This window comes from Amblyraja radiata, chromosome 1 (genome assembly GCF_010909765.2).
Source record: "Amblyraja radiata isolate CabotCenter1 chromosome 1, sAmbRad1.1.pri, whole genome shotgun sequence".
In the NCBI taxonomy this organism is placed as follows: Eukaryota; Metazoa; Chordata; class Chondrichthyes; order Rajiformes; family Rajidae; genus Amblyraja; species Amblyraja radiata.
This window is the reverse complement of record NC_045956.1, coordinates 46,119,053-46,144,147: the sequence shown is the minus strand read 5'-3', so window position 1 is coordinate 46,144,147 and position 25,095 is coordinate 46,119,053. Positions and strand designations below refer to the sequence as shown.

The 25,095-nt window shown below is 41.8% G+C and overlaps 1 protein-coding gene across 5 annotated transcripts in view; it reads right to left on the bottom strand.

Annotated features, from left to right (window-relative positions):
• Window positions 1-16,103: 16,103 nt before the first annotated feature.
• Window positions 16,104-25,095, bottom strand: part of ppp2r2c (protein phosphatase 2 regulatory subunit Bgamma) — a 278,754-nt gene continuing 269,762 nt past the window's right edge. For all 5 annotated transcript variants that reach the window (XM_033020985.1, XM_033021010.1, XM_033020976.1 and 2 more), the window contains one exon: window positions 16,104-18,606. In XM_033020985.1, coding sequence (XP_032876876.1) covers window positions 18,315-18,606 — 292 coding nt within the window. In that variant the 3' untranslated portion in view covers window positions 16,104-18,314. The remainder of the gene's footprint in view (window positions 18,607-25,095) is intronic.

The window sequence follows — 25,095 nt, the reverse complement described above, 5'->3', positions numbered from 1 at the left end:
ATTGGAAAAGTACCGGTTTGGAAAGATAAATTACAGATGAATGTTAGAGGTTTGGAAATCCCCTCAATGACCATCTTAACTAACGACATGTCAATGTCGTTGAAATCAGTAGACATTTTGTTTTTATATGTTTTAACAATGTCCAACAGTTCTTTTTCATCTACTGCCATAAGAAACATAGAGCAGGGATTTCTCTCCAATAAATTCTCAGGGGTTTCTCCAGATGTCCCTGGATCAGGGATTTGTTTAGCCAGATCTGGTCCAACATTTACAAAAAAATTATTAAAGCTATTAGCTACATCCTCCATAATATAATTTTCATTGTCCTTATCAATAAAATACTTTGGGTAGTTTGTTTTCCCCGGGCCATTTCTGATAATACTATTAAGTATACTCCATATTCTTTTTATGTTGTTTTTGTTATCATCTAATATTTTCTTATAATAATCTTTCTTGCTTGTTCTTATAATATAAGTTAACTTATTTTTGTAATTTTTATATTTATTTTCTGTAACTTTAGTTCTCTGTCTTATGAAATCTCTGTATAGTGCATTTTTTTTTGTTGCAGGCATTTTGTAATCCCTTTGTAATCCATGGACATTTAGTATTTATTGGTTTTCTGTTATATTCTTTGATTGGACAGTTTTTATCATATAGTGACTTAAACATAGTAATAAATGTTTCGTAAGCACTGTCAATGTCTCTTTTTTGGTATATTATGTCCCAGTTTTGTGCCAATAAGTCCTTTTTTAGTGCATTGATAGTCCTCCGATCTCACTCGTCTATATTCTGTTAGTTTGTATGGTTTGTTGTTCCTGTGGATGTAATCATAAACTATGAAAACTGGCAAATGGTCACATATCGTTGATTAATAATCCACTTACTGTTTTGTTTTCAATGTCATTGTTGAATATATTGTCAATGAGTGTAGCACAATGGGAAGTAATTCTACTGGGTCTGGTGATTTTGGGAAATAGACTCATACTGTACATTGTGTTGTACAAATATAAGCTGGAATGGTTCATATTTTTAGCAGGACAACGCTCCTGACATCATATCTACCTCAAGTCAAAGAAGTCTCTTCCAAGGCAGAATCATCTGTCTGTAAAAACATGGATATATCGAATTATACTTTGGAGAAAGATACTGAGAAAGGGACAAATTTCAAAAGCTGGTAATAACTCTCCTTTCGACCACTTAAATATGGGTGGGAAAAACAAAACAAGTGTGATGCTGAGAGTGAAGGAATGCCATCATACAACTGATGGGACCATTGATAATGAAGGTGGCAGGAAGACAGAATTCTCAGAAGGACGCAGAGCTGGAGAAACTTACTGTGGTGGGAAAGAACAAGATGTAAACGGTCTTATTGATAAGATGATCAAGCACGAGTAATGTGAATGGGGAGGCGATAAGAAACAGAATAATTTGAAGTTCATAAAATATGAAAGCTCAATTAGGATAACAGTAAAATAGTCGTATCTGGTGGCATCAAAGGGTGGATAAGGGTTTATATTATAGGTAAGCTATGTCAAAGAGGGAAATTAGAAGTGAACGCACAACCTTGATTTCATTGCCTTAGCAAAGAACAGGAGAATCAAATCCCAATTGCAAATAAAGGATAGTAGAGAGAGTCTGCAGATGCAGATACCATATAACAATTACAGCACGGAAACAGGCCATCTCGACCCCTCTAGTCCGTGCCGAACACATAATCTCCCCTAGTCCCATATACCTGCGCTCAGACCATAACCCTCCATTCCTTTCCCATCCATATAACTATCCAATTTATTTTTAAATGATAAAAACGAACCTGCCTCCACCACCTTCACTGGAAGCTCATTCCACACAGCTACCACTCTCTGAGTAAAGAAGTTCCCCCTCATGTTACCCCTAAACTTCAGTCCCTTAATTCTCAAGTCATGTCCCTTTGTTTGAATCTTCCCTACTCTCAGTGGGAAAAGCTTTTCCACGTCAACTCTGTCTATCAAAAGATGCAGATAAAGTCCATGTTGAAGTGTCATTGAAATATAGTCAAGGTGCAGGGGGTGAGTGAGTTTGTGACTGTTCAAGAGATAATGATGGAGAATGTTTCGGAACAGTGTTTTTTCATAAAGTCAACTGTTTGCCAATAAAGATAAATTGTGGAGACAGGAAACTGCAGATGCTAGAATCTTGAGCAACTCAAACTGTCAAAGAAACTCAGCAGGTCAGGCAGCATCTGTGGAGGGAATAGACAAGCAATGTTTGCATCAGGACCCTCATTTGGAGAGAGGTTTGATTAGTAGATGGGTGGAATAAATGATAAAAGCTAGAGGTGAAAAGGTAAAAGGTGTCAGATAAGGAGCGGAGAGAGTGAAAGATGAATAATGGCTGGTGTTACTAATTCACACTCATGCATCAAATATACTATTTGAAGGGCTGTGAGAGTAAAACAAAAGGCTTAGAGTAGTGACTGGTAAGTTCTTGGGATCAGACCAGAAAGACAGGTAAAGGCACACACATGTTGATTCACAAACCTAGTTCAATAAAAGGTTTTGGAATAAAGAGCATTATCTTTATCATTAGGAATCAGCGGGAATAGAACAGGTGAAAAATTCCCAATGAAAGAGCGGACAATGGGAGAACAGTCAGTAAACAAGTACAAAGATGGATGCAATTAAATAATCCCTCATGGAGGAGGAAGCAGCAGAAGTGTTGGAACCTCTGAAGCTCAAGAGACGGCAGAGACATGGACTGATGGAGAACCCAGTCCATTGGCACAATATCGAAAGGCAGCAGTGCATTCCTTGAAGGACAAATCTAGAGTCATAGAGTGATACAGTGTGAAAACAGGCCCTTCAGCCCCACTTGCCCACATCGGTCAACATGTTTCAGCTACCTGCGCTTGGTTCATATTCCTCCAAACTGGTCCTATCCATGTATCTGTCTAACTGTTTCTTAATCATTGGGATAGTCCCAGCCTCAACTACCTCCTCTGGTAGCTTGTTCCATACACATACCATCCTTTGCGTGAAAATGTTACCCCTCAGATTCCTATTAAATCTTTTCCCCTTCATCTTGAACCTATGTTTAACCGAGGCTTACTTAAACCTAAGGCTTAACCAGAAAATAATAGTTGTAGTTGACAGGTGGGCATGATAAACCAGGATAAGTTACCTTTAAACAAATTGAGTGATGGCAATAAAAGAGCCAGACAGATTTATTGTGGGGGAGCGGTTGTGCTAAGTGGTGTGGGCAGAATTATCTGACCTCATCCGCAGGTAGTGGTGTGAATGCTAGTGTCAGCTGTGCCACTTTAACTATGTTTGAATATCTACTGAAGCAATGACCATTTGGGTGAAACACATGGACATCAAAGTTGTTCGCATTCTATTGCCCTGAGAATAAAAAATTAATTCTGAAACTAAAGAGCTGTAAAATAGAGGACAAATGAAAAAGGGAGCTATAAAAAAAATGTCATTTATAAAGCAGAAAAAAATCATAAGGAAACTCTAAGTCATGTTATTTGATACTTGAAGTTGAAATTTGAACTGTATACAAAAAAGAATTTTACTGTACAATGATACATGTGACAAATAAAGTACCATTTAATTTTCAATAAAAGTGCACATTCAAGATTCAAGATTATTTAATGACCACACAGTCAAGCTGGTGGAATTCATGTTCAGTACAGGATTTTACACAATAAGCTGATTCCAGTCATGCAGACATACAGTTTGTGGTACAGAAGAACACAGTAAGCAGAACATAACATAACATAAAACACAGACAACATACAGTATACAGTACATGCACGGGGTGGCTTTGTGATATTATCATAGAGTGTTCAGAGTTCGAATTGCGTATGGGTAGAAACTGTTTTTGAATCGTGATGTTTTGGCAGGCAGTGAGCTGTAGCGCCTCCCTGAGGGCAGCAGCAGGTGGAAGATGTGGTGAGCTGGGTGGGAGGGATCAGAAATGATTTTCTTCACCCTTGACACGGACCGTTTGAGATTGAGTGATTCTATTGATGGGAGGGGGGTGCTGATGATTTTGGATGCTTTGTTGACAATGCGCTGTAGTTTATTACGGGAGTGAGTGTCCAAACTGCTGTACCAAACTGTTATTGATGAAGTGAGCATGCTTTGGATGATGGCTGTGTAAAATCGGATTAGGAGATGTTTCCTCACTCTGAACTTCTTGAGCTGGCGGAGAAAGAAGAGTCTTTGGTTGGCTTTTTTATAAATGTGGTCTGAGTTGGTTTTCCATTTGAGGTTATTGCTTATGTGAGTGCCAAGAAATTTGAATGAGTCAGTGGTGGATATGGGTTCGCCGGAGATGAGTAGGGGGGTCTTGGGTTGTGTCTTTCGTCTGAGGTCGATGATAAGTTCATGGGTTTTTGATGTGTTGAGTAGGAGGTTATTGTCTGTGCACCAAGTGACTGCTTTGTGTGTTTGAGTGCGGTATTCTGTTTCGTTGTTGTTAGAGATGAGACCTATGATGGTTGTGTCGTCTGCGCATTTGTATATTTTGACTGAACTATACTGGGATGTGAGTTGATTTGTATAGAGTGAGAATAACCAGGGTGACAAGACGCAGCCCTGAGGGGCTCCTGTACTGATGTGCAGAGGGTGAGATGTGGTGTTGTGTATCTTCACCCTTTGTTGTCTGTTCCAAAGGAAGCTATGGATCCAGTGACAGATGCAGGGGTCAATGTTCATGTCCGTTAATTTATGGAAGAGTTTGACCGGGTTAATGGAGTTGAATGCAGAACTGAAGTCCATGAACAGGATGCAGGCGTAAGTGTTGGCGGTTTCCAGGTGTTGCAGAGTGTGATGGATGGCCAAGTTGACTGTGTCTTCTACTGACCTGTTGGCTCTATATGCGAATTGATATGGGTCCATGATGGAGGAAGTGCTGGTTTTGAGGTGAGTGAGAATGATGCGCTCAAATGACTTCATGGCCACGGATGTGAGGGCAATCGGTCTGTAGTCATTGAGGCAGGATGTTGTGTTAGACTTGGGCACAGGAATGATGGTGGATTGTTTGAAGCACTGGGGCACTGAACATTGGCAGAGGGAGGTGTTGAAGATGTTGGTGAAGACAGGGGCCAGTTCTGCAGCACAATGATGGAGCACTGCTGGGCTGATGTTGTCTGGGCCTGCTGATTTATTTTTCTTCTGTCTCCTGAAGGTAGTCCTCACCTCGGCCTCCTGGATGTGGAATGGAGGGGGAGGAAGAGGAGAGGGGGACGATGGTGGAGAGACTGGAGACTGTTCAAACCTGCCATAGAAAATGTTCAGTTTATCTGGGAGTTGATGATCATTATCAGGGATGGGGGTGGATTTCTTTTTGTAGTTGGTGATTTCCTGAAGTTTTTTCCAGACAGTTCTTGTGTTATTGGTTGAGATTTCTTGTTCTATTTTAGTGGCATAATTGTATTTGGCTTTCCTTATTGTAGACCTTAATTTATATTTTGCAGCCATATTGTCCTGCTTATTTCCAGTTTTATATGCAGCATTTTTCTCAGTTCTTAATTGTTGAATTTCTTTTGTGAACCAGGGCTTATTGTTGCATTGTTTAACCGTTCTTAAAGGGATACAGAGTTGCTCGCAGAATTGGACATATGACGTCACTGTGTCCGTGTAGTCGTGGAGGTCACCAGCTGCGCGGAAGACTTCCCAATCAGTGCATGCGAAGCAGCCTTGCAGCTTTTCGATGGCGTCTGTAGACCACGACCTGACAGATTTGGGCGAAGTTTTTGAGGATTTTATTTTTTGCTTATACTTTGGGATAAGCAGCAGCATCGCGTGGTCTGACTTGCCCAACGGAGCTCCTACAAAGGCACGGTAGGCCTCCTTAAACGGAGTATAGCAGTGGTTGAGCGTGTTGTTCCCTCTGCTGGGGCAGGTTACGTGCTGGTGGTAGTTTGGAAGCTCAGTGGACAGGTTGGTGTGGTTGAAGTCACCTAACACAAACATCTGCACAATGGAAGGTATCCAATTAACAAAACATATTCAATCCATTTATATATAAAATACACACAGACACATCTGTGTACGACATACTTACCAAGCATCACCCCATGTCAAATGAGTCTGAAGAAGGGTTTCGGCTCGAAACGTCGCCTATTTCCTTCGCTCCATAGATGCTGCTGCACCCGCTGAGTTTCCCCAGCAATTTTGTGTACCCCATGTCAAATGATTGTTTCCATAATTTATTTATTTTTCTTAGAGAACATTTCCTTGCTCGTAAGGAATATTAAGGACAAAGAACTCCGAAACCCAAGGCAAGGCATCACATTACAACAAAACTACAGCAGTGGTTGATTAACTCTTGTGATGTAGCAGGAAGTAGTGTTCAGCTGCCATTCTCGTGACACCCGAGAACACCTTCTGCAGAGGGAATCCTTATTGGTGTTTAATGTGGAAACTGTTGGGTGTACTGTACCCCAGAAGCGATGAGTTCTATAAGCCAAGGCAATCAGACTACAGTTGAATATAATTGGCTGTCAATCCAAACCCCGAGTAAAACTCCCTCCAGTTTATCTTCCAGAAGATTCATGTGACATGGGGATGTTTGTAGGGAAAAAAAAAGGCTTTCCTTGCTAAGGATAGAAATAAAATCTGATCAGTCCTGAAAATGGGAAAAGACACCATTCAAAAATAAAATGTCTTTGCTAACCTAACTTAAAAAACTTTAGTTGCCATTGATTATTGACACAAATTTGTGTACCAGCTGAGTTACTCCACAACTTTGTGTCTTTATAACTAAATAGTTGACAGCTTGTGATGTACTGTTCTGGTCATGATAATCACTTCAAATTCCTTGCACTCGTCTTTTTTGTCTATTTTAATCCATGTGAACATTCTATCTTTTTAAATGGTGTAAATAATTCAGTTCACAATGAATTTTAGAATTGTGGTCACTAATAATCCCTCAATCAGTAATACTGATACTTGGGTATGGTCTATTTGAGACAGACGCCATAGAGGTGTTTTAAAAAATAAAAATATTCAATTCAACTGGTAGAAATATTAAAATGACTTAATTAAAATATGATACGGTGAAATACAATCCAGGAGGGATAACAAGTGACATTAACTGGAGTGGCTGCCTATCTAATATTTCATTTTTCATTCTAGAAGTGTGAAACATGCAGATAATGTGTTGCCATAAATCTCCCACCTGCCAAATAATGTTCACAATTATTCCTGGAGGAGTAATTGCAACAGATGTTTTAGGGAAATTATCACTTCTTCATTGGCTATGAAGTGTGTTGTAAAAATCTTGGATTGTGAAAGGTAAAATAAAAACAAATCCTCTCTAGTATTGAATCATTGTGAACTAGTGATCATTGTGACTAATGAATGCTGTGCCTCAGGGATCAGTGTTGAACTCATTGGTGTTTGTGGTTTATATCAATGATTTAGGCGCGGACTTTCCCGGAGACACGCCCGGAGCTTCAGCGGCGGGCGCAGCGTGGACTCTCGGCGCGGAGCGGGTGAGACCTCGCTGGAGGGGAGCGCTCCGTTACGCTGGCCCGCGGCAGCCGGCAGCCTGAAGCCGCAGTCTGCAGAACTCCAGCTGGTGCGGCGTCTATAGCCCGGGATCCCTCGTGGGGGACCCGGGGGGAAGAAGAAGCTTCCACCGCCGTCCCACGGCCGTCTTCTACCGCGGGTGCGGCATGGACTTACCATCTCCCCTGGAGGGGAGCTTCGACCGCCGGCCCTGCAGACTGCGGTGCTTCCGGCTGCGGCACGGCAGGTACTTTAAAACTTTGACCGCCGGCCTGCGGCCTACACCAGCCTGAAGCCGCGGTCTCTGGTTGGGAAGAGCCGATCCTGGACTCACCTTGACTTTGACTTTGTCCCTTACCATCTGGACGCCCGCAGCAATGGCTGTGGAGGGTGGAGGTCCCGACCACGGGGGAAAATGGAGGAGGACTGGCCAAGCTCTGTGCCTTCCACCACAGTGATGAATGCTGTGGTGGATGTTTGTGTAAAATTTTTATTGTGGTTGTGTTCTTTATTATTGTACCGCTGCTGGCAACCCAAATACCACCGACCTTGGTTGTGTGGCAATTAAATTATATCTATCTATCTATCTATCTATCTTAGGTGAGAATGCACAAGGCATTACTAAATTTGCAGATGACACTAAAGTATGTGGTCGGTAGATTGTTAAACTGGTTGTCAAAAATTACAGCAGGATCTTGATCAGCTTGGCAAATGGGCTGAGGAATGGCTGATGGAGTTTAGCCACCGGGTGGCGCCGTCAGCCATGGCAGCCTCACCAACGGTCTGTCTTTTTGTCTTTTTTGTTATTTTTAGTGTGTTTTAAAAAGTATGTGTTAATGTTCTCTGGTTTGTTTTATGTGGGGGGGAGGGGGTCGGGGGAAACTTTTATCAATCTCTTACCTTGCCGGAGATGCGATTGTTTTCCGGATTGTATCTATGGTCGCTCTGCGGCCTAAAATCATGGAGCTGGCGGCCTTGCTCGAGGCTGACTTTGAGCCCCACTGCGGGACGGTGGACTTACCATCGGAGCCTGCGATTCCTTGCCTGGGATCGACACTCCAACCATGGCTTGCGGATTTCACCATCGAGGAGCTCGCAGTATTGTGTAGAGACTGATGTCGGGGAGCTCCAAGCCGCAGGAGGCTCGACTAGCCCCGATCTGGGGTCCAATCGCCCAGCGCGGGGGAGCTGAGACTCCCCCAACGCAGAGGGCCGCACTGCCGGCTACGGGAGCCGAGATCGTCCCAACAAGGCTCGAGGCTCCCAACTGCGGGAGGACTGCGGGGCTCGGCTGCGGGCCAGTGGATGACATCGTCGGGAGCTCGCGGGTCACAGGTTGATGCCTGTTTTCCGGAGCTCCCGTGGCAACAACTGCGTCCGCTGGACTGGAGGGCGGCAGCTTCGACCACCCCCGGGCCATGGAGCTTGAACCGCGGGACTGACTTTACATCGCCCGGTGGGGTATCGTCTCAGCGCAGAGGGAGAAGAGGAGGGAAGAGACAGCAACCCTAAGACTTTTGCCTCCATCACAGTGAGGAGGTGCTTGGTGAACTCACTGTGGTGGATGTTAATTTGTGTTTATTGTGTGTTGTTTATTATTACATGTATGGCTGCAGGCAACGACATTTCGTTCAGACCGAAAGGTCTGAATGACAAATAAAGGATTCAATTCAAAGAAGGGAAGTGAACTTTTTTTTTCACCTTCCATCGCAGTGAGGAATGTGGAGGAGTTACATGGGGGATGTTTATGTTAAAATGGATTTTTTGTGTTTTTTTGCTTTTTATTGGTATGACTGTATGGCAAATCAAATCCCTCATATGTTGCAAAACATACTTGGCTAATAAAATATGATTATGATTATGAATGCAAGGTGTTGCTGTTTGGGAAGTCAAACCAGGGCAGGACCTTCACAGTGAATGGTCAGACCATGGGGAGTGTTGTAGAGCAGAGAGATCCAGGAGTACAGGCAGAATTCCCTGAAAGTGGCATCCTGGGTAAATAGGATGGTTACAAGGCAGCTCATCAAATCAGGGTAATGAGTATAGAAGGTAGGATGTTATGTTACAGGTGTACGAGACATAGGTGAAGCCGCATTTGGAGTTTTGTGTTCAGTTTTGGTCACCCTGCAAAAGGAAAGGTTATTAAGTTTGAAAGAGTCCAGAGAAGATTTTCGAGGATGTTACCAGGACTCAATGGCCTGAGCTTTCGAGAGATTGGGCAAACTAGGACTTTATTCCTTGCAATGCACAAGGCTGAGGGTGTGATTTTACAGAGGGATATAAAATCATGACAGGAATTGACAGGGTGAATGCATAAAGGGTAAAGAAAAATCAAGAACCAGGAACAGAGGTTTAAGGTGAGAGGGGAAAGATTTAAGTGGGTATATGGAATGATCTTCCAGGAGGTAATTGTGGCAGGTACAATATCAGCATTTAAAAGACACTTGGACAGGTACATGGTCAGATATGGTTTAAATGGATACCAGCCAAATGCAGGCACATGAGACAAGCTTAGATGGGGCATCTTGGCAGTGTGGACGAGTTAGGCCCATAGGCCTGATTCCATGCTGCATTGCTCAATTACATTTTCTTCAGTAAATTGACCAATTAAATGCCAGAATTAGAATTAATGTTTACATTTCTATGGATGATATGAGGAACAAAACTGATCAATGATCCAAAACAATAATCTAAAGGAAGTCCTGTTATGTCATTTTATCCCACACTGATAGACGGTCTTAATTGGAATGTTCATGTGTTAGAACCAATTTTTCAAAATAGTGAAGACAAAAGTAGTTGATGGGTGGGTTATTCAGCAATGACTTCTTAATATCATGTGGTTATTAATACCACGGTTTGTTTAGCAAACAAATAGAATTTCTAAAAAAAATGTAGACTGTGTTATCACTCATATATCGCAATGATTCTTCAAAGAACATCAGGATGGCCAATGTGACAATCAGTTGCCATCTACATGATTGAGTATACCCACCTCTAACATCTTGCAGGGAAATTATCCAAACTAGGAATCATTCTACAATTAATTTGATACAAATTCCAATTGATAGCAGATTACAGGAAATCAATAATTAGTGATGATGATTTAAATTAATTGCAGAATATGACAGAGCAAAGCCAATTAGAACGATGTGTAAATGTCACTGTAGGTAGATCCAGGATGTCCAAATATTGACCCTATGACCGTGTGGCTACTCCCATCTCCAATGTCATCTATACATTCACCGACACCACTGCAGTTGGCAGTATCTCGGGTAGGAGTGAGTCAGTATAGAATACCTGCCGAGTGGTGCTGCAACGTTCTCTCGCTCAATGTCAACAAGACCAAGGAATTAATCGTCAACTTGAGAAATTAGATTTTCATCAGTGTGTGGGCGGGTGGTGGAGAGCATTAAATCCCTGGGCATTACATTTGCGAGACCTGTTCTGTGCCCAACACACAGATGCAAATATCAAGGAGGTGATCCAGCATCTCTGTTCTCTTGGAATCTTAAAAAGATTCAGTATGTCTCCAAATACTCAAACAAATCTCCACAGATGTATTAGAACATAAAACATAGAAAAATAGATGCAGGAGTAGGCCATTCGGCCCTTCGAGCCAGCACCGCCATTCATTATGATCATGCCTGATCATCTAAAATCAGTACCCTGTTACATCTTTATCCCCCACATCTCTTGATTCCTTTAGCCCCAAGAGCTCTTCAAAATATCCAGTGAATTGGCCTCCACTGCCTTCTGTGGCAGAGAATTCCAGATACACAACTCTCTGGGAAAAAACGATTTTCATCATATCGGACCTGAATGGCCCAACCTTTATTCTTAAACTGTGGCCCCTGGTTCTGGACTCTCCCAACATCAGCAACATTTGCCCTGCATCTAGCCTGTCCAATCCTTTAAGAATTGTATGTGTTTCTATAAGATAACCTCTCATCCTTCTAAATTCCAGTGAATACAGCCCCAGTCGACACATTCTTTCATCATATGTCAGTCCCGCCATCCCGGGAATTCACCTGATAAACCTACGCTGCACTCCCTCAATAGCAATAATGTCCTTCCTCAAATTAGACCAAAATTGCACACAATACTCCAGGTGTGGTCTCACCAGGGCCCTGCACAACTGTAGCAGGACCTCCTTGCTCCTAAACTCAAATCCTCTCACAATGAAGGCCAACATGCCATTAGCTTTCTTCACTACCTGCTGTATCTGCATGCTTACTTTCAGTGACCGATGTACAAGCACATCCAGGTCTCGTTTTACCTCCCATTTTCCTAATCTGACACCATTCAGATACTAATCTGCCTTCCTGTTCTTGCCACCAAAGTGGATCACCTCACATTTATCCGCATTATATTGCATCTGCCCATTCACCCAACCTATTATCCAAGTTGCCCTGCAGCCTCATAGCATCCACCTCGCATGACACTGCCACCCAGCTTTGTGTCATCCGCAAACTTGGAGATGTTACATTTAATTCCCTCGTCTAAATCGTTATTGTAAAAAGAAAACTGGGGTCCCGGCACCGAGCCTTGTGGCACCCCACTATTCACTGCTTGCCATTCTGAAAAGGAGGTTAATGCCTGCTCTTTGCCTCCTGTCTGCCAACCAGTTCTCTATCCATGTCAATACCCTACCCCCATAAACATGTGCTCTAATTTTGCGCACTAATCTATTGTGTGGGACCTTGTCAAAGGCATTTTGAAAGTCCAGATACACCACATCCACTCTCCCTTATCCATTCTACTGTTACATCCTCAAAAAATTCCAGAAGATTAGTCAAGTATGATTTCCCTTTCATAAATCCATGCTGACTTTGATCGATCCTGTCACTGCTTTCCAAATGCGCTGCAATAACATCTTTAATAATCAACTCCAGCACCTTCCCCACTACTGATGTAAGGCTAATTGGTCTATAATTCCCCGTTTTCTCTCTCCCTCCTTTCTTAAAAAATTGGCTACCTTCCAGTCCACAGGAACTGATCGAGTGGAGAGAACATTGGAAAATGGTCACCAGTGCATCCACGATTTCTAGGGCCACCTCCTTGAGTACTCTGAGGTGCAGATGATCATGCCCTGAGGATTTATCTGCCTTCAGTCCCAACAGTTTAACTAACACCATCTCCTGACTAATGTGGATTCCCTTCAGTTCCTCCCTCCCACTGGATCCTCAGTCCACTAGTATTTCTGGGAGATTGTTTGTGGCTTCCTTAGTCTTCCTTTCACCCCTTCCCTCCTCTCTCTCCCCTACCCCATTCCTTCCCACACTCCCCTTCACAGCTCCCTCTCCTCTCCCTCCACCCTCCCTCATGTATGTCCCGCCCACCTCTCCCCTCCCCCTCCTGTCCTCTCCCCCTCTCCATCCTGTCCTCTCCCCCTCCTGTCCTCTCCCCCCCCCCCCCGGTCCTCTCCCCTCCCCCTCCTGTCCTCTCTCCCCTCCCCCTCCTGTCCTCTCCCCTCCCCCTCCTGTCCTCTCCCCTCCCTGTCCCCTCCCCCTCCTGTCCTCTCCTCTCCCCTCCTGTCTCTCCCCTCCCCTCCTGTCTCTCCCCTCTCCTCCTGTCCTCTCCCCTCCTGTCTCTCCCCTCCCCTCCTGTCCTCTCCACTCACACTCCTGTCCTCTCCCTTCCTGTCTCTCCCCTCCCCCTTCTCGCTCCCCACACCATCCCCTTTTCTCTCCCACCCTTCTTACTTCCTTCCTCCCCCCCTCCCCCCTCTCTCACCAGTATCGGCCACCACCACCACCACGGTCAGCTCCTTGAGCTGCTGTAGCACAGTCATCATACGCTGCCTCTTGGTCAGCCCGGTCTCTGCTTTGTGGAAAGTATCGTGACTGGTTGTACAATGGCCTGGTAAGGCAACTCCAATGCACAGAAATGCAAGAGGCTGAGGGAATGCTGGACTCATCCTGGCCCATTGCAGGCACAACCCTCCCCTCTATTAGAACATAGAACAGAAAAACACAAGAACAGGCCTTTTGGCCCACAATGTCTGTGCTGAACATGATGTCAAGACCATCTCTTATCTACCTGCGCTTCATCCATATCCCTCCATTCCCTGTGCAATAGCAATATCGTATCTGCCCCAAACAGCAACCCCAGCAGCACATTCCAGACACTCACCACACTCAGTGCAGAAAAATGGTGAAAACATCTACACAAGGTGTTGCCACAATGTGGTGGTATCCATCATCAGGGATCTCCATCACCTGGGCCCAGCCTTCTTCTCACTGTTACCATTGAGCATGAGGTACAGAAGCCTGACGTCCCACACCACCAGGATCAAGAACAGGTACCTTCCAGAAAATATCAGGTTCTTGAATCAACCTGCACCATCCGCATCCCACCTCGTCAACAGAACACTATCATCCACTAGTTGCATGACATGGACTTTTAACAAAAGTGATTTGCCCTTGTTGTCTTGTTGTTTGCAGTCTCTTGGAAATTTTGGGCAAGTTTAATTTATCTATAATGTGTTTTTATGTTTGTCTGAGTATGTGCTCGTGATGCTGCTGCAAGCAAGATTTATCATTATCCCTGTACCTCATTGCACTTGTGTATAACAACAATAAACTCAACTTAAAATACTGTTGTTCTTTTCACCAAAATGGCATCTTGCCGTCTGATTTTACTATTCAAATACAGAATGGCCCAATAATGCAGTAAATATAATAGATTCGGAATTGACTTAAAAAATTTCAAATTTTACATCAGTTTAGCAATGTTATGTTATAACTGCCCGGCCTCCTCAGGTTCCATCAATCACAAACTTGGAATTACATTATCCTCCTTTCATCTTTGCTTGGCCTATGTCCAAGAACTGCCCCTGCCCAATACCACTAAAGGAGAGCAAAAAAACAAACCGCTGGAAGAACTCAGCAGGTCAGGCAGCATCTGTGGACAGGAATGGACACATGGTCTTTTGGGTCAGGATACTTCATCAGACCTTTTACTCATGATTCCAGTTTTTGAAGTCTGTTTTACCACATAAAGAGAACTGCCATCCATGAGAGCAAATGGGGATGGACAATGAATTTAATCATAGTTATCGATCACATTTCCAACTTGCTTCAGCACATCTGCTTTCAAAACTTCAAATATGTTCCAATAGTCTCCAAACCTGGCCAAATTAAAACCAGTTTGTTCAGAACTCTTGCTTGCACATGGTAGCATACCAATCTGGTCAGTCCGTTAATCCTGTGTTTAATGATCTGCACGGGCACCCAGTTGATCAATAATTATTACAATTATAAGTTTTCATTTGCATGTTTAAATCCTTGGGCCTTTACTCCACCTCTCTTCAACTCAAGATACAAGGAACTGCAGATACTCGAATCTTGCGGAGAACGGCAGAGTAACTGAGCAGGTCAGGCAGCATCTCTGGTGTACATGGATAGACAATATTATGGGTCGGGATCCCTCTTCAGACCCTTCCCTTCAGCTCGACTCAGCTTTGCCTTCTGCTGTTCAATATCATAATTCTGGAGTTCCCTATACTACTTCTGCATCTCATACATGATCAAAGGGTCATCCAGTAGAGAAAAAGGCCCTTCAGCCCACAATGCCTATGCTGACCATCATGTATCCATCTATACTAATCCAATTTACAGCTCAGTGTGGAGCCTTCAGTGTATTTGGCAAAATATGTTCTCATCCTAGTTACTTAAACACAGTGATAGTACCTACCTTCACCTTCTCTATTACTCACTGCACCATCAACTTGAGACTCCTGGATGCATCACTGAGAGGAGACATTGCACTGGCTGTTAAACATTTAATGGCTAAACTGAGAAGATATTAGAATTTTAACACCTTTTGTCAGGCAAGGCATTTAAAGATTTTTGCAATATCTTTCTATGATTGGTACATGCAAACAATCAACCCTCCTCAAATTATCCACGACCTTCATTAATATTTTTCATGTAACCTTAGTCATCAAAATGTATGCTTTTATCAGCACAGATTGCATGTTGACAAGGAAAGTCAATTTAAAAGTGCATGTTACATTTAAACCATGGCAGTGCTTCAAACATCCTGGTTTCCACACAAGGAACTTTATTACCTACTACTCCTCAGGAACCTTCATACTAAACTGACATTTTACTTTCATTACATAAATTTATTTTTGAAAAATTATGACTAATTCTGATTTGTGAATATTTCCTTATTTTGAACTCATTTTTAATTGTAAATATAAAATTTCTTAAATTTGGGGCTGACATTCAGAAAGTAATGTATGGTACTGTCATGGAGCAGACAACATTCAGCAAATACATCAACACAGCTGAAGCAAGGCATGTGACAATGGTGAGACATTGTTTACAATTGAGACTGTTCAATAGCACTGGTGACAGCCTGATGATAATAGGGATACAAGACATTACAATTTCATGCTGTAATACCTTGTGCAAATTGTCATTGAATGACAGCTGTCATAAAATCTGATCCTCTGTATTTCTAATGAGCAGCTGAAGAACAATTACAGTAGTGCCTAGGCCAACATCAAGAAAGATTCTCTTATGTTAGAAACCCGTCACTCGAAGAATGCCCAAAACTGCAAAGTGTACATTTAGGCAAAATTAAAGGATGCAGTGGCTGACATTAGATTTTATTTGAAAACCTGTTAACATCTCTCTCATTGACAATCATTTTTACCAATTTCATATTAGAAGTAAAAAGCATTGCCCAGGTATAGACCAGCAACAGGTTCGAGAGACATCATTTATCCAAGCAAATTTCAAAGTTTGTACCCAAAATAGCTAAAGTTGAAGCACCTACAGAGGAACCTCCTGTAGATTTCTATTTAACACAGTACAATTTTGTCAAAATGTTCAATAGCTTTTGTTCAGTTCTTTCTCGCAGAAGTCAGTGTTAGTGTGTTACCTGCAATGTGACTGCTCAGTGAACTCGGGAGTAAAGAGAAGAACCAAAGCACTCTGAATTTTCAGACATCCATGGCGTTCTGACATTAATCAATTTATTAAAACTGTATTGTGCTTTATGATTCACATCCAATTTTCTCAATGAATATCTCCAAACTCAATGATATTTCAGTAACTTTAATAAAGAATAAAGACAAAGTACTTATGCCTTCCACTTTGCAATGCCCATTAACTCCCATTCCCCTTCATCAATCCCCTTCAACATAACACTCTTTAGCACATGATTTTAGGTAATTGGAAAATTCAGAAAAATATAAAAACATAGTAGGTCTTGTGGTTTTCAGTGCAGAACGATGGGTATGAGAATTAAGTAGTGTTCATATTGTAATGACTTCCATTATTTTATCCCATTGCTATGCCAACCACAACGTAAATGCAGGTATTGTCAGCACCCAAGAGGCACCGTCGTCTGGTATTTTATTTCAAGCAGCTGCGAAAAATGTAGGAGTAAAGTTACCTTTCCTGTTCCCCACAGCTTCATCACAGAGAGCAATGGTCATATTCGGGATATTCCAAATTAATGATGCGGTAGATTTCTGAAACCTCCACAAATGCCGAACATTTTTGAAGGTCATCTTAAATGTTATGACAGGCCACAAATAATTCAACTCATTAAACAGTTTTTTATAAATGCAGCTTTGCCTCAATTTGTGGAAATTATTTTTTCCCCTACAGATCAGTTTAGTAAAGAGATTTTAAACTATGTTTTTAGCTGTTTGATAAATGATGAATGCATGGCTATTTCTTCAGGATTCTGAAGATATTCTTCGAAATAAAATTGCATTACCTTGCATTTTTTTCCTTTTCAATGGCAGTGCTGCATTGTGGATGATTTCCCCATTTTGTGACCAGTGACCCTGACAGAAAGATTCAGATCAGGTGTAAAACTGTTCAATGAAAAATTCACAGAATATCCACTGATGCTAACTTCAAAACAATGTTCTTTGTACTGTCTGCTTTTAACTAAATGCCTTTGAATCGGAATTTCATTTATGCCAAATTTAACAGCAGTTGCGAATTTTTTGGTACATACTTTTTAACTAGGAGTGCAAATATTTCAATTCACTTTGCTTCCAACAATTTGAAAGGAAAGATAGATTGTTACCTAGCTATTCAAGCCAATTGGCAAGAGAGTAATATCAGAATCCACTTATCCATAGAAAACCAAAAGAATGCAGGTGCTAGAAGTTTAAATAATAACAAATTGCGGGAAATATTCCACAGGTCAGGCAGCATGTGTGGAGATTGAAATAGGGAACTGCTCAATCGGGCAATTGACCTGAAAAGTGAATTACGTTTCTCTCTCTATAGATGCTGCCTGACCCGCCCTGCATTTTTTGTCTCAAATTGTCTAACAACTAAAATGGTGCATTCAAAAGAAATTGCATCAATTTGGTTAGCAATCCTTATATATGGACAATCTGGCACAACAAAGACAGCAGCTCTTCCACGTTTCAAGTGCCTGCTGAAGTTATTTACTTATGCATGACCAAGTGAATCCATCATAAAGACTGAAGACTGTATCAGAAATTAAAATGTAGTCAGATCCTGTATGTCCCCTCGTCTATAAATTCAGATCTTGGATGAAAATATTTCCAAGTACATTTTCTAAGATGCCTGAACCATAGACATCCGATTGACTGTGTAGATGGTGACCAAGCTTGCCCTTCTGTATTTGACTCTAGGTGCTCAGTTCACCCCAGTGACAGACAAAAATCAATTCTTACTGACAAGTGATACACACTAATGAGAAACCACACTTGACAATTCCACTAAGATGAATTCAAACTTGCGATGATCACTGGCATAGAGGTCTGGAAAAAGAAGGCTGGTTTATAATTACACCAAGGTATTTATAAACCTAGTGCATCTCCGAGTTCACTTTATCCTGAAATATGTAGAGATTGTTTGTCGCTGCCACTGCTATTATGTTCTCAGTTGGATGCCAGGCCATGTGCAGGATCTTCTTGTTAAAGTCTAAACTGTCAACACTAATTTCATCTTTTCTCCGCTTGCCTCCCGTGCAGACTTTCCGTGGCTTAAGCACAGCCCGTGGTTTACTGTTCTCCCTGGAAGCTTCCAGGGTGACATCTCGTTTAGTGTTGCGGTCAAACATCCTGAAGAAATTATTGTAGGCACCAGTCATAATAACACTGTGAAGAAACAGATGTTGAAGGAAAGTGTTTTTAGTCCAGTAATCAGCATGATCAGATACAAATGACAACATACAGCAAGCCTGCTTGAATTATATAATCAATGAATGTGCAGGTTTCAAAATGTAACAAAGTTTTGTAAATCAAATGGATTTTCAAACAACATTTCTTTCAATGTGTGTACTTCCCTTGTGAAAGCATCTATTCCTCATACACTTGTGCTCAAAAACGACAATAAAACAAACAGCTTTGCATTATAGTACCTTTGAGAGTTTAATGCCCCAAATAAGATTTGTTCAACTTTGGTTGGGTGATCAATGTGACTGATGGTGTTCAATCCCAATTTCATAGAGCAATATTTGTGCCATTTTGATGAGTAACAGTGTCTTCTTCCTGCATATGGCGTGCACAGCTTAAAGTTGTAGAACAACTTGTTCTATTTGATTTTATTTGATTGTGCACACCGGGTTGATTGTCTTGTATTCGAGGGCTAAATAATTCACAAACTACACTTGGTGTCCAGAACCCGAAGTGTATTTATTACAAGCCAAACATGACTGCTGCTAAAGCCCTGAAGATCCCCCAGGGACCCTCCCTGAGGAAACATTCATTTCGAGACAGAGCCCTCTAGTGGTGACTCCAGGACACAACAGATTGCATTCGTTGAAACAGGGCGGACCACGTGAAGGTTGCAAGCTTCCACCCCAGTGACAGAGTCACCAAGCTTCACAGGTCAGATGCTACATCTCTGTGGTTCAGAGCCTATAATACCAAGGCTCTAGCTGCAGGTTCCATTCCAGCCAGGCTTCTCTTACTATAAAATGTTATTCTCCGAACCACAATGCCTTTTGATGTTCAAGTTTAATTTTTGACACCAGAGCACAGAACCTCTTCCATCCAGTTGCAAACCATTCATGTCAGCAGCCATTTTATCGAGATGCATCACAGCAAAGTTTGGAAAACGCTCCATCCAAGACTGCAAGATGTGATGCAGTGAATTGTGGACGCAGCCCAGACCATCACATAAACCAACCTCGGCAAGGACACCAGCATAATCAAGGATGAGTCTCAGCCACTCCCACTTCTCCCCTCACCCATCAGACCAGAGGTATAGAAGTGTAAAATCACACCTCTAGATTCAGGGACAGTTTCATCCCAGCTGTTATCATGCAACTGAACCATCCTAGCAACAACTAAACAGCAGTCCTGAGCTACTATCTACCTCATCAGAAACCCTCCAACTATCTTTGATCAGTCTTTACCTTGCACTCAACGTTATTACCTTTATCTTGTATCGGTACACTGTGGATGGCCCAATTGCAATCATGAAATAGTATTTTTGCTGACTTGTCAGCACACAACAAAAGGTTTACTCTGTACACATGACAATAAACTAAACTCAAATTTGTCAGGTTTGAACCCCAGATTAATGCTCATCATCAGAAAAGAGCTGGATAAAAATCACAGCCAATCTTATTGTAAGAGTGTCAGATGTGCATCCAGAAGTTATTATGTTCTGATCAGGGGAGGAATATTCCATTGGTTTGTATCTCTTAAATATACAGGAAGCCAGTATAGTCCTCCAGATCTACTGCCCCAGCACAGAATAAATGCTGCCCATGGTTTCCCAGACCATGCCCACAACATAAACTATAAAGTACATAATCACGACAATTTGTACAATGTTTTTGTATCATGTCATGCGAAGTTTAAGCTTGTGTGCAAAAAACTTTAAGCTTTAGCTGTGGGGGGTACAATAGCCATCAAATAGACCAATCAACGCATGCTTGCACAGCCATGGCCACATTAAGCAATAGGGCATCTGCTAATATTGTACTGCAATTTTGATTTGCTTAATTAAATATATATCCGGAAATGTTGCTGAGATCCTGCACTGGGAAGACAATTCTTACGCATTTTGAAAGACCCAAGACATTAATGTGCCAGTCAATTAGCTACACTCATTATTGCTTCAAATTGGTTACCACATGACTACTTATAGTACAGTACATGCAGCTTTACATCCCGGCGATAACGTCCCAGGGATTGAACGTGCCAACCTGTTCACATCAACTATCTTCAGAGAAATCCAAGCTCACAGATTGACCATCGATTTCTTAAAGGCGTCGTGGCTGTAGAAAATGCATCCATTATCCTATAAACTGTCAGCATCAGATTTTACCATCTACTGTGTATAGCTTGATGCTACATCTCTTCTGATTATTAACTGTAAAGGAACCTTTAATTTTATCCATTCTGACAATCAAACCTCAACCTAAAGACTTCCCTCTCCATTTCAGTGGTGAGAAAGCCCATCAAAAGATTAAACCAATGTTGCTTTTCCATGTTTGTTTTTTTTAAATTAATTTTCAGATTATAGTTGTTACTGACTCTCCCACCATTTATTGAAACTCTCCTTTTATCCAATTTTCAGAGGTAGTTGTTGAGAGTCTTGAATGAAATGCCTAAACCAAGAATCCACAACTCATTTAGTACACTTGATCCAAGAATGAGTGCTAGAACAAGGACAGCCATTCATTTTGTTCGATGTTTCACTCCCCAACAATGTCAGTTGAGCAGTCTCAGTCTTGCTCTCCGCTATTGGCTTGCTGGCATTCCAAAATGCACTTCATCTGCAAGCCAACTTCTTCCCAGGACTGCATCACAAACGTGCACAACGTTTAGACTCTGTTCGAATTCCTCTTCTACATCATCAACCAATCTGAGATTTCTGAACACGGAACAGGAAAAAAAACCAACATTGCAAACCACGCTCACTTCAATTGCCCATAATAGTTGGCATGCTCAATGCGGTTTAGCCAGTAAATGTGTAGCTGATGCCTAAGGAAATGGCTTGAGCAATTAAGACACATCCCAGGTGATACAATGACACTGAGTGCGACAAGGATGGCTCCAAACATAAGTGGCAATCGATAAGAAAAGAGACCATGCGGTGATCACCGATCACAAGGTGAATTTATCCTGCACTTAGTGGAGAAAACAAGGGTAATATAAAAAGTATCATACAAAATGTCAGTAACATAGTATCCTGAGATTCAATGGCAGGTGAAATAAAATATCATTTCTCAGACTATGATATTTCGCTTAAGCATTCATTATTCAGTTAGTTTTCAAGACTTTCTGGAGACAATGATCAGATTACCAAACTGAAATAAAATAGCAATACTCATCCACCCCCACACCTTGTAAAAATTCCCACTGCTATAATTTATAGCAATGGCTTGCTGAAAACATCAATACAGCCCAACAATGCAGAAATTAATTCACGCATGAATGCACGCATGCGATATGGTCTCACTGAACTACTGAACTGTGAGAGATGAAAATGTTAAAATTATTTATTACTACTGGCAGAAATTTTCCCAAGGAAGGAGAGAAACCAATGACTCAAAATGATTTAGCAAACCAGAATCAAATGTTTCCCCAGAGACTTAAAAGTAAAATACATCAAGTTTATAGCAAACCCTGTGGACACATAATCATCATATTTCTGACAAAATATGATACAAAGTAACAATTTTATTAACCTCATTAGCATTCCACAAGAATGTTTGGATCAGAATGAGCATGAGTTAAGATTTACAAATGCTCTCTACATATCTGTGTATTATCTTGTTTGACAAGCTGCACCCATGGGTAACAGGTCACATCTTTTTGACCACAACAGAAGGTTAACACTTGCACTGACTTCTGGATGTCTCATGCCACTTTTCTATCATGCTGCAGCTTGGTGCCTGCGATAGAGGACCCGTGACCTCCAAGAACTGACCAGCCAATTCGATTAAAACATTCCAACAAAAGGTATACCAATTAGCATTAACATTAAAGAATTTTATTCCCCATAAAAAATTTAAAATTATTATTTTAAGGAAATTACACTTAAAATCAGTTTGAGAGCCAGGACAAGATGCGTTTTCATTAGCAATTTAGAATCACCTCACCAAGTGCAACTGGCACCGGTTATAACTCAATTTCGATTGGGAACTGGAGAACTACTTGAAAGTTACTTTGGAAATTGACAAGCAACAAAAAGCCGCCTTTGATTCAAAAAGTATAGGCGAAAAAACAAAATCTGTTTGCATGCATGCATGCAATCTCCCTGCAGTAATAAGCCACTATTGTCTCTTAAGAACACAGCTGCTACTTTAACCACAGGTGGTCATTCAAAATGATAAGCAATTGCTTCTATTAATACTGAGTGAGCAATGATACTTGCAGCATGTAGCCTTTAGTGATTTTAACTTGCTGTAACACTTACGGTCGAGTGAAAAAATATTTATTTTTGAAAATCCAATTAGATAAAGTCTCAATCCAGAGTCTCAAACTCTTCAGCCCCTAACCCACTCTCCCTCAATATCACAATGGTTTTTATAAATATAATTTTCCATAATACATTTTGTTTAGGAATGCAACTATTGCAGAAATACCTGTAATTGGTGGAAAGATTAGAAGAGAAATTAGGAAAATTCTTTCAACACAGGAAATGTGATGGAGGCAAAACACTTCATCACTTAATAAAGTGCTTGAATATGTGTTGAAGATTTGTGGGATTAAAGGGCTTAATGCTGGAAGATGGAATGAACTGGAATAGCTTTACTTCTATGCCACAGGTTTTCCATGTTTCTATTTTAGAGGCATTCAAGGTGTACTCAAAAGGTGCCAAACACTTGTGACCCCACCTTGCAAACACAATGCATTTCTAATGACAGCACCATCTCCAGGAGGATTAATACAGAATTTGGGCTGAAGGGTCCTGACCCAAACGTCACCCACCCTTTTTCTCCAGTGATGCAGCCTGACCCGCTGAGTTTCTCCAGCACTTTTTTGTCTACTTTTATCTAGACCAGCATCTGCAGTTCCTTTCTACACATGGTCTTGGTGATGACTCTTTTTCTTAAACTACTTTGCAACACATCTGGGTAATTAAAAGAACTCATGAAGATTAATCTTCCAAAACACATATTAAGAAAGAGCTAGTTGTAAAACCAGTCACATGTTACACTAGCATTATACTACACTATTCCTTTTCAACTAAAACAGAAGACATAAGGGCCTGTCCCACCAGCATGCGATTGCATGCGTCTAGCGCGACCAAACGTGGTGGCTTGAGGCGTACGGCCTCGCGGGGCCGGTCCCACTTCCAACCGCGGAGCCGTCTGAAGTTGTGCGGGGCTGGTCCCGACATGATACTCACCAATCAGCTGGGCAGGAGGCGGGCCGACTGAATTTAGACGTCGTATGGCGTTGGGCGGTTACGTCATCAAGCAACGGCACGTGAGGCGGTGACATAATCGCGCAACGCCACGCGCTAGGCGTACGCCGTCAAGACGCTGCATACGGCGTTGAGACGCTGCGTACGTTTGTCGAGGCGCTGCGTACGACCTCAATGCGGCTGTGGGCCGACAGGCCGTTACCGCGCGGAATTTTTGGACAGTGTCAGTTTTTTGGAGCCCCGCGCGATGTCGGGAAAAGCCCCGCACAACTCCATACGGCTCCGGCGATCGAAGTGGGACCGGCCCCGCGAGGCCGTACGGCTCAAGCGACCACGTTAGGTCGCGCTAGCCGCATGCTGGTGGGACAGGCCCTTTAGTGGAAGGACTCGAGAGATTAGGTGCAAATAAACTCTTCCCAATGAATCACAGATGGTGCAAGAGGTGGCCTGGGGTTGCATTGTAACAGACAGAATAGCTTGCACAAAGATAATACATCTGCTAAGAATTAGCCATATTTGATAACCTTCCTGGATTTCATGTAAGGCCAATATTTGTGATTATGCTATTAAAGGATTACATTCCTCTGTGAAGTTCTGTCTGCCAATTGGTAGAACATTGGTTTGGTATAGTTTTCAGTAATTGTTTTCTAAATATAACAGTAACTTAATTTTCCATAGTTCTACTTGCTGATATTGCAGTGGTGGGCTTCATGTTCCAACATTGTGATAGCACAAGTTTAAAGGTAATAGCTTGTATTAATGCTCAGATGACAAATGTACCCAGCGTCTAAAATAAATCACTTCTTAAGATCTGTATTCAGTCTGATGATTACACCATGAGTACATAAATCAAATTCTAATCACCACTGCTATGGAATGATTAAATAAGAAACCTTTGCTGCATAGTTCTCAATGTGTTTAATGTTTCAGCATCACTCTCTCCATTTTTACATCACATTTTCCATCTCCCCCCTTTAGCTCTCCTTCTCCCAGACATCCTGCTATCCAGCTTTCAGTCCTCTGCAATTTTTGAATCAACAGCATAGCTTTGATGAATAAATTGTCCTCTGCTGCAGAAGCATTTTCCCATCTTGATTCATTTATAAAATGCCGTGCCCATGCAGACTTCACTGATTATTTCATTCTCAGAAGAAAATGGAAAATTTCATTGGGTAAATGTATATTACTTATTTTTTTGTAAAAGGGAAGTTCCAGAATATTTTCTGACGCCATCAGTAGTAAGGACTGAGAGTTAG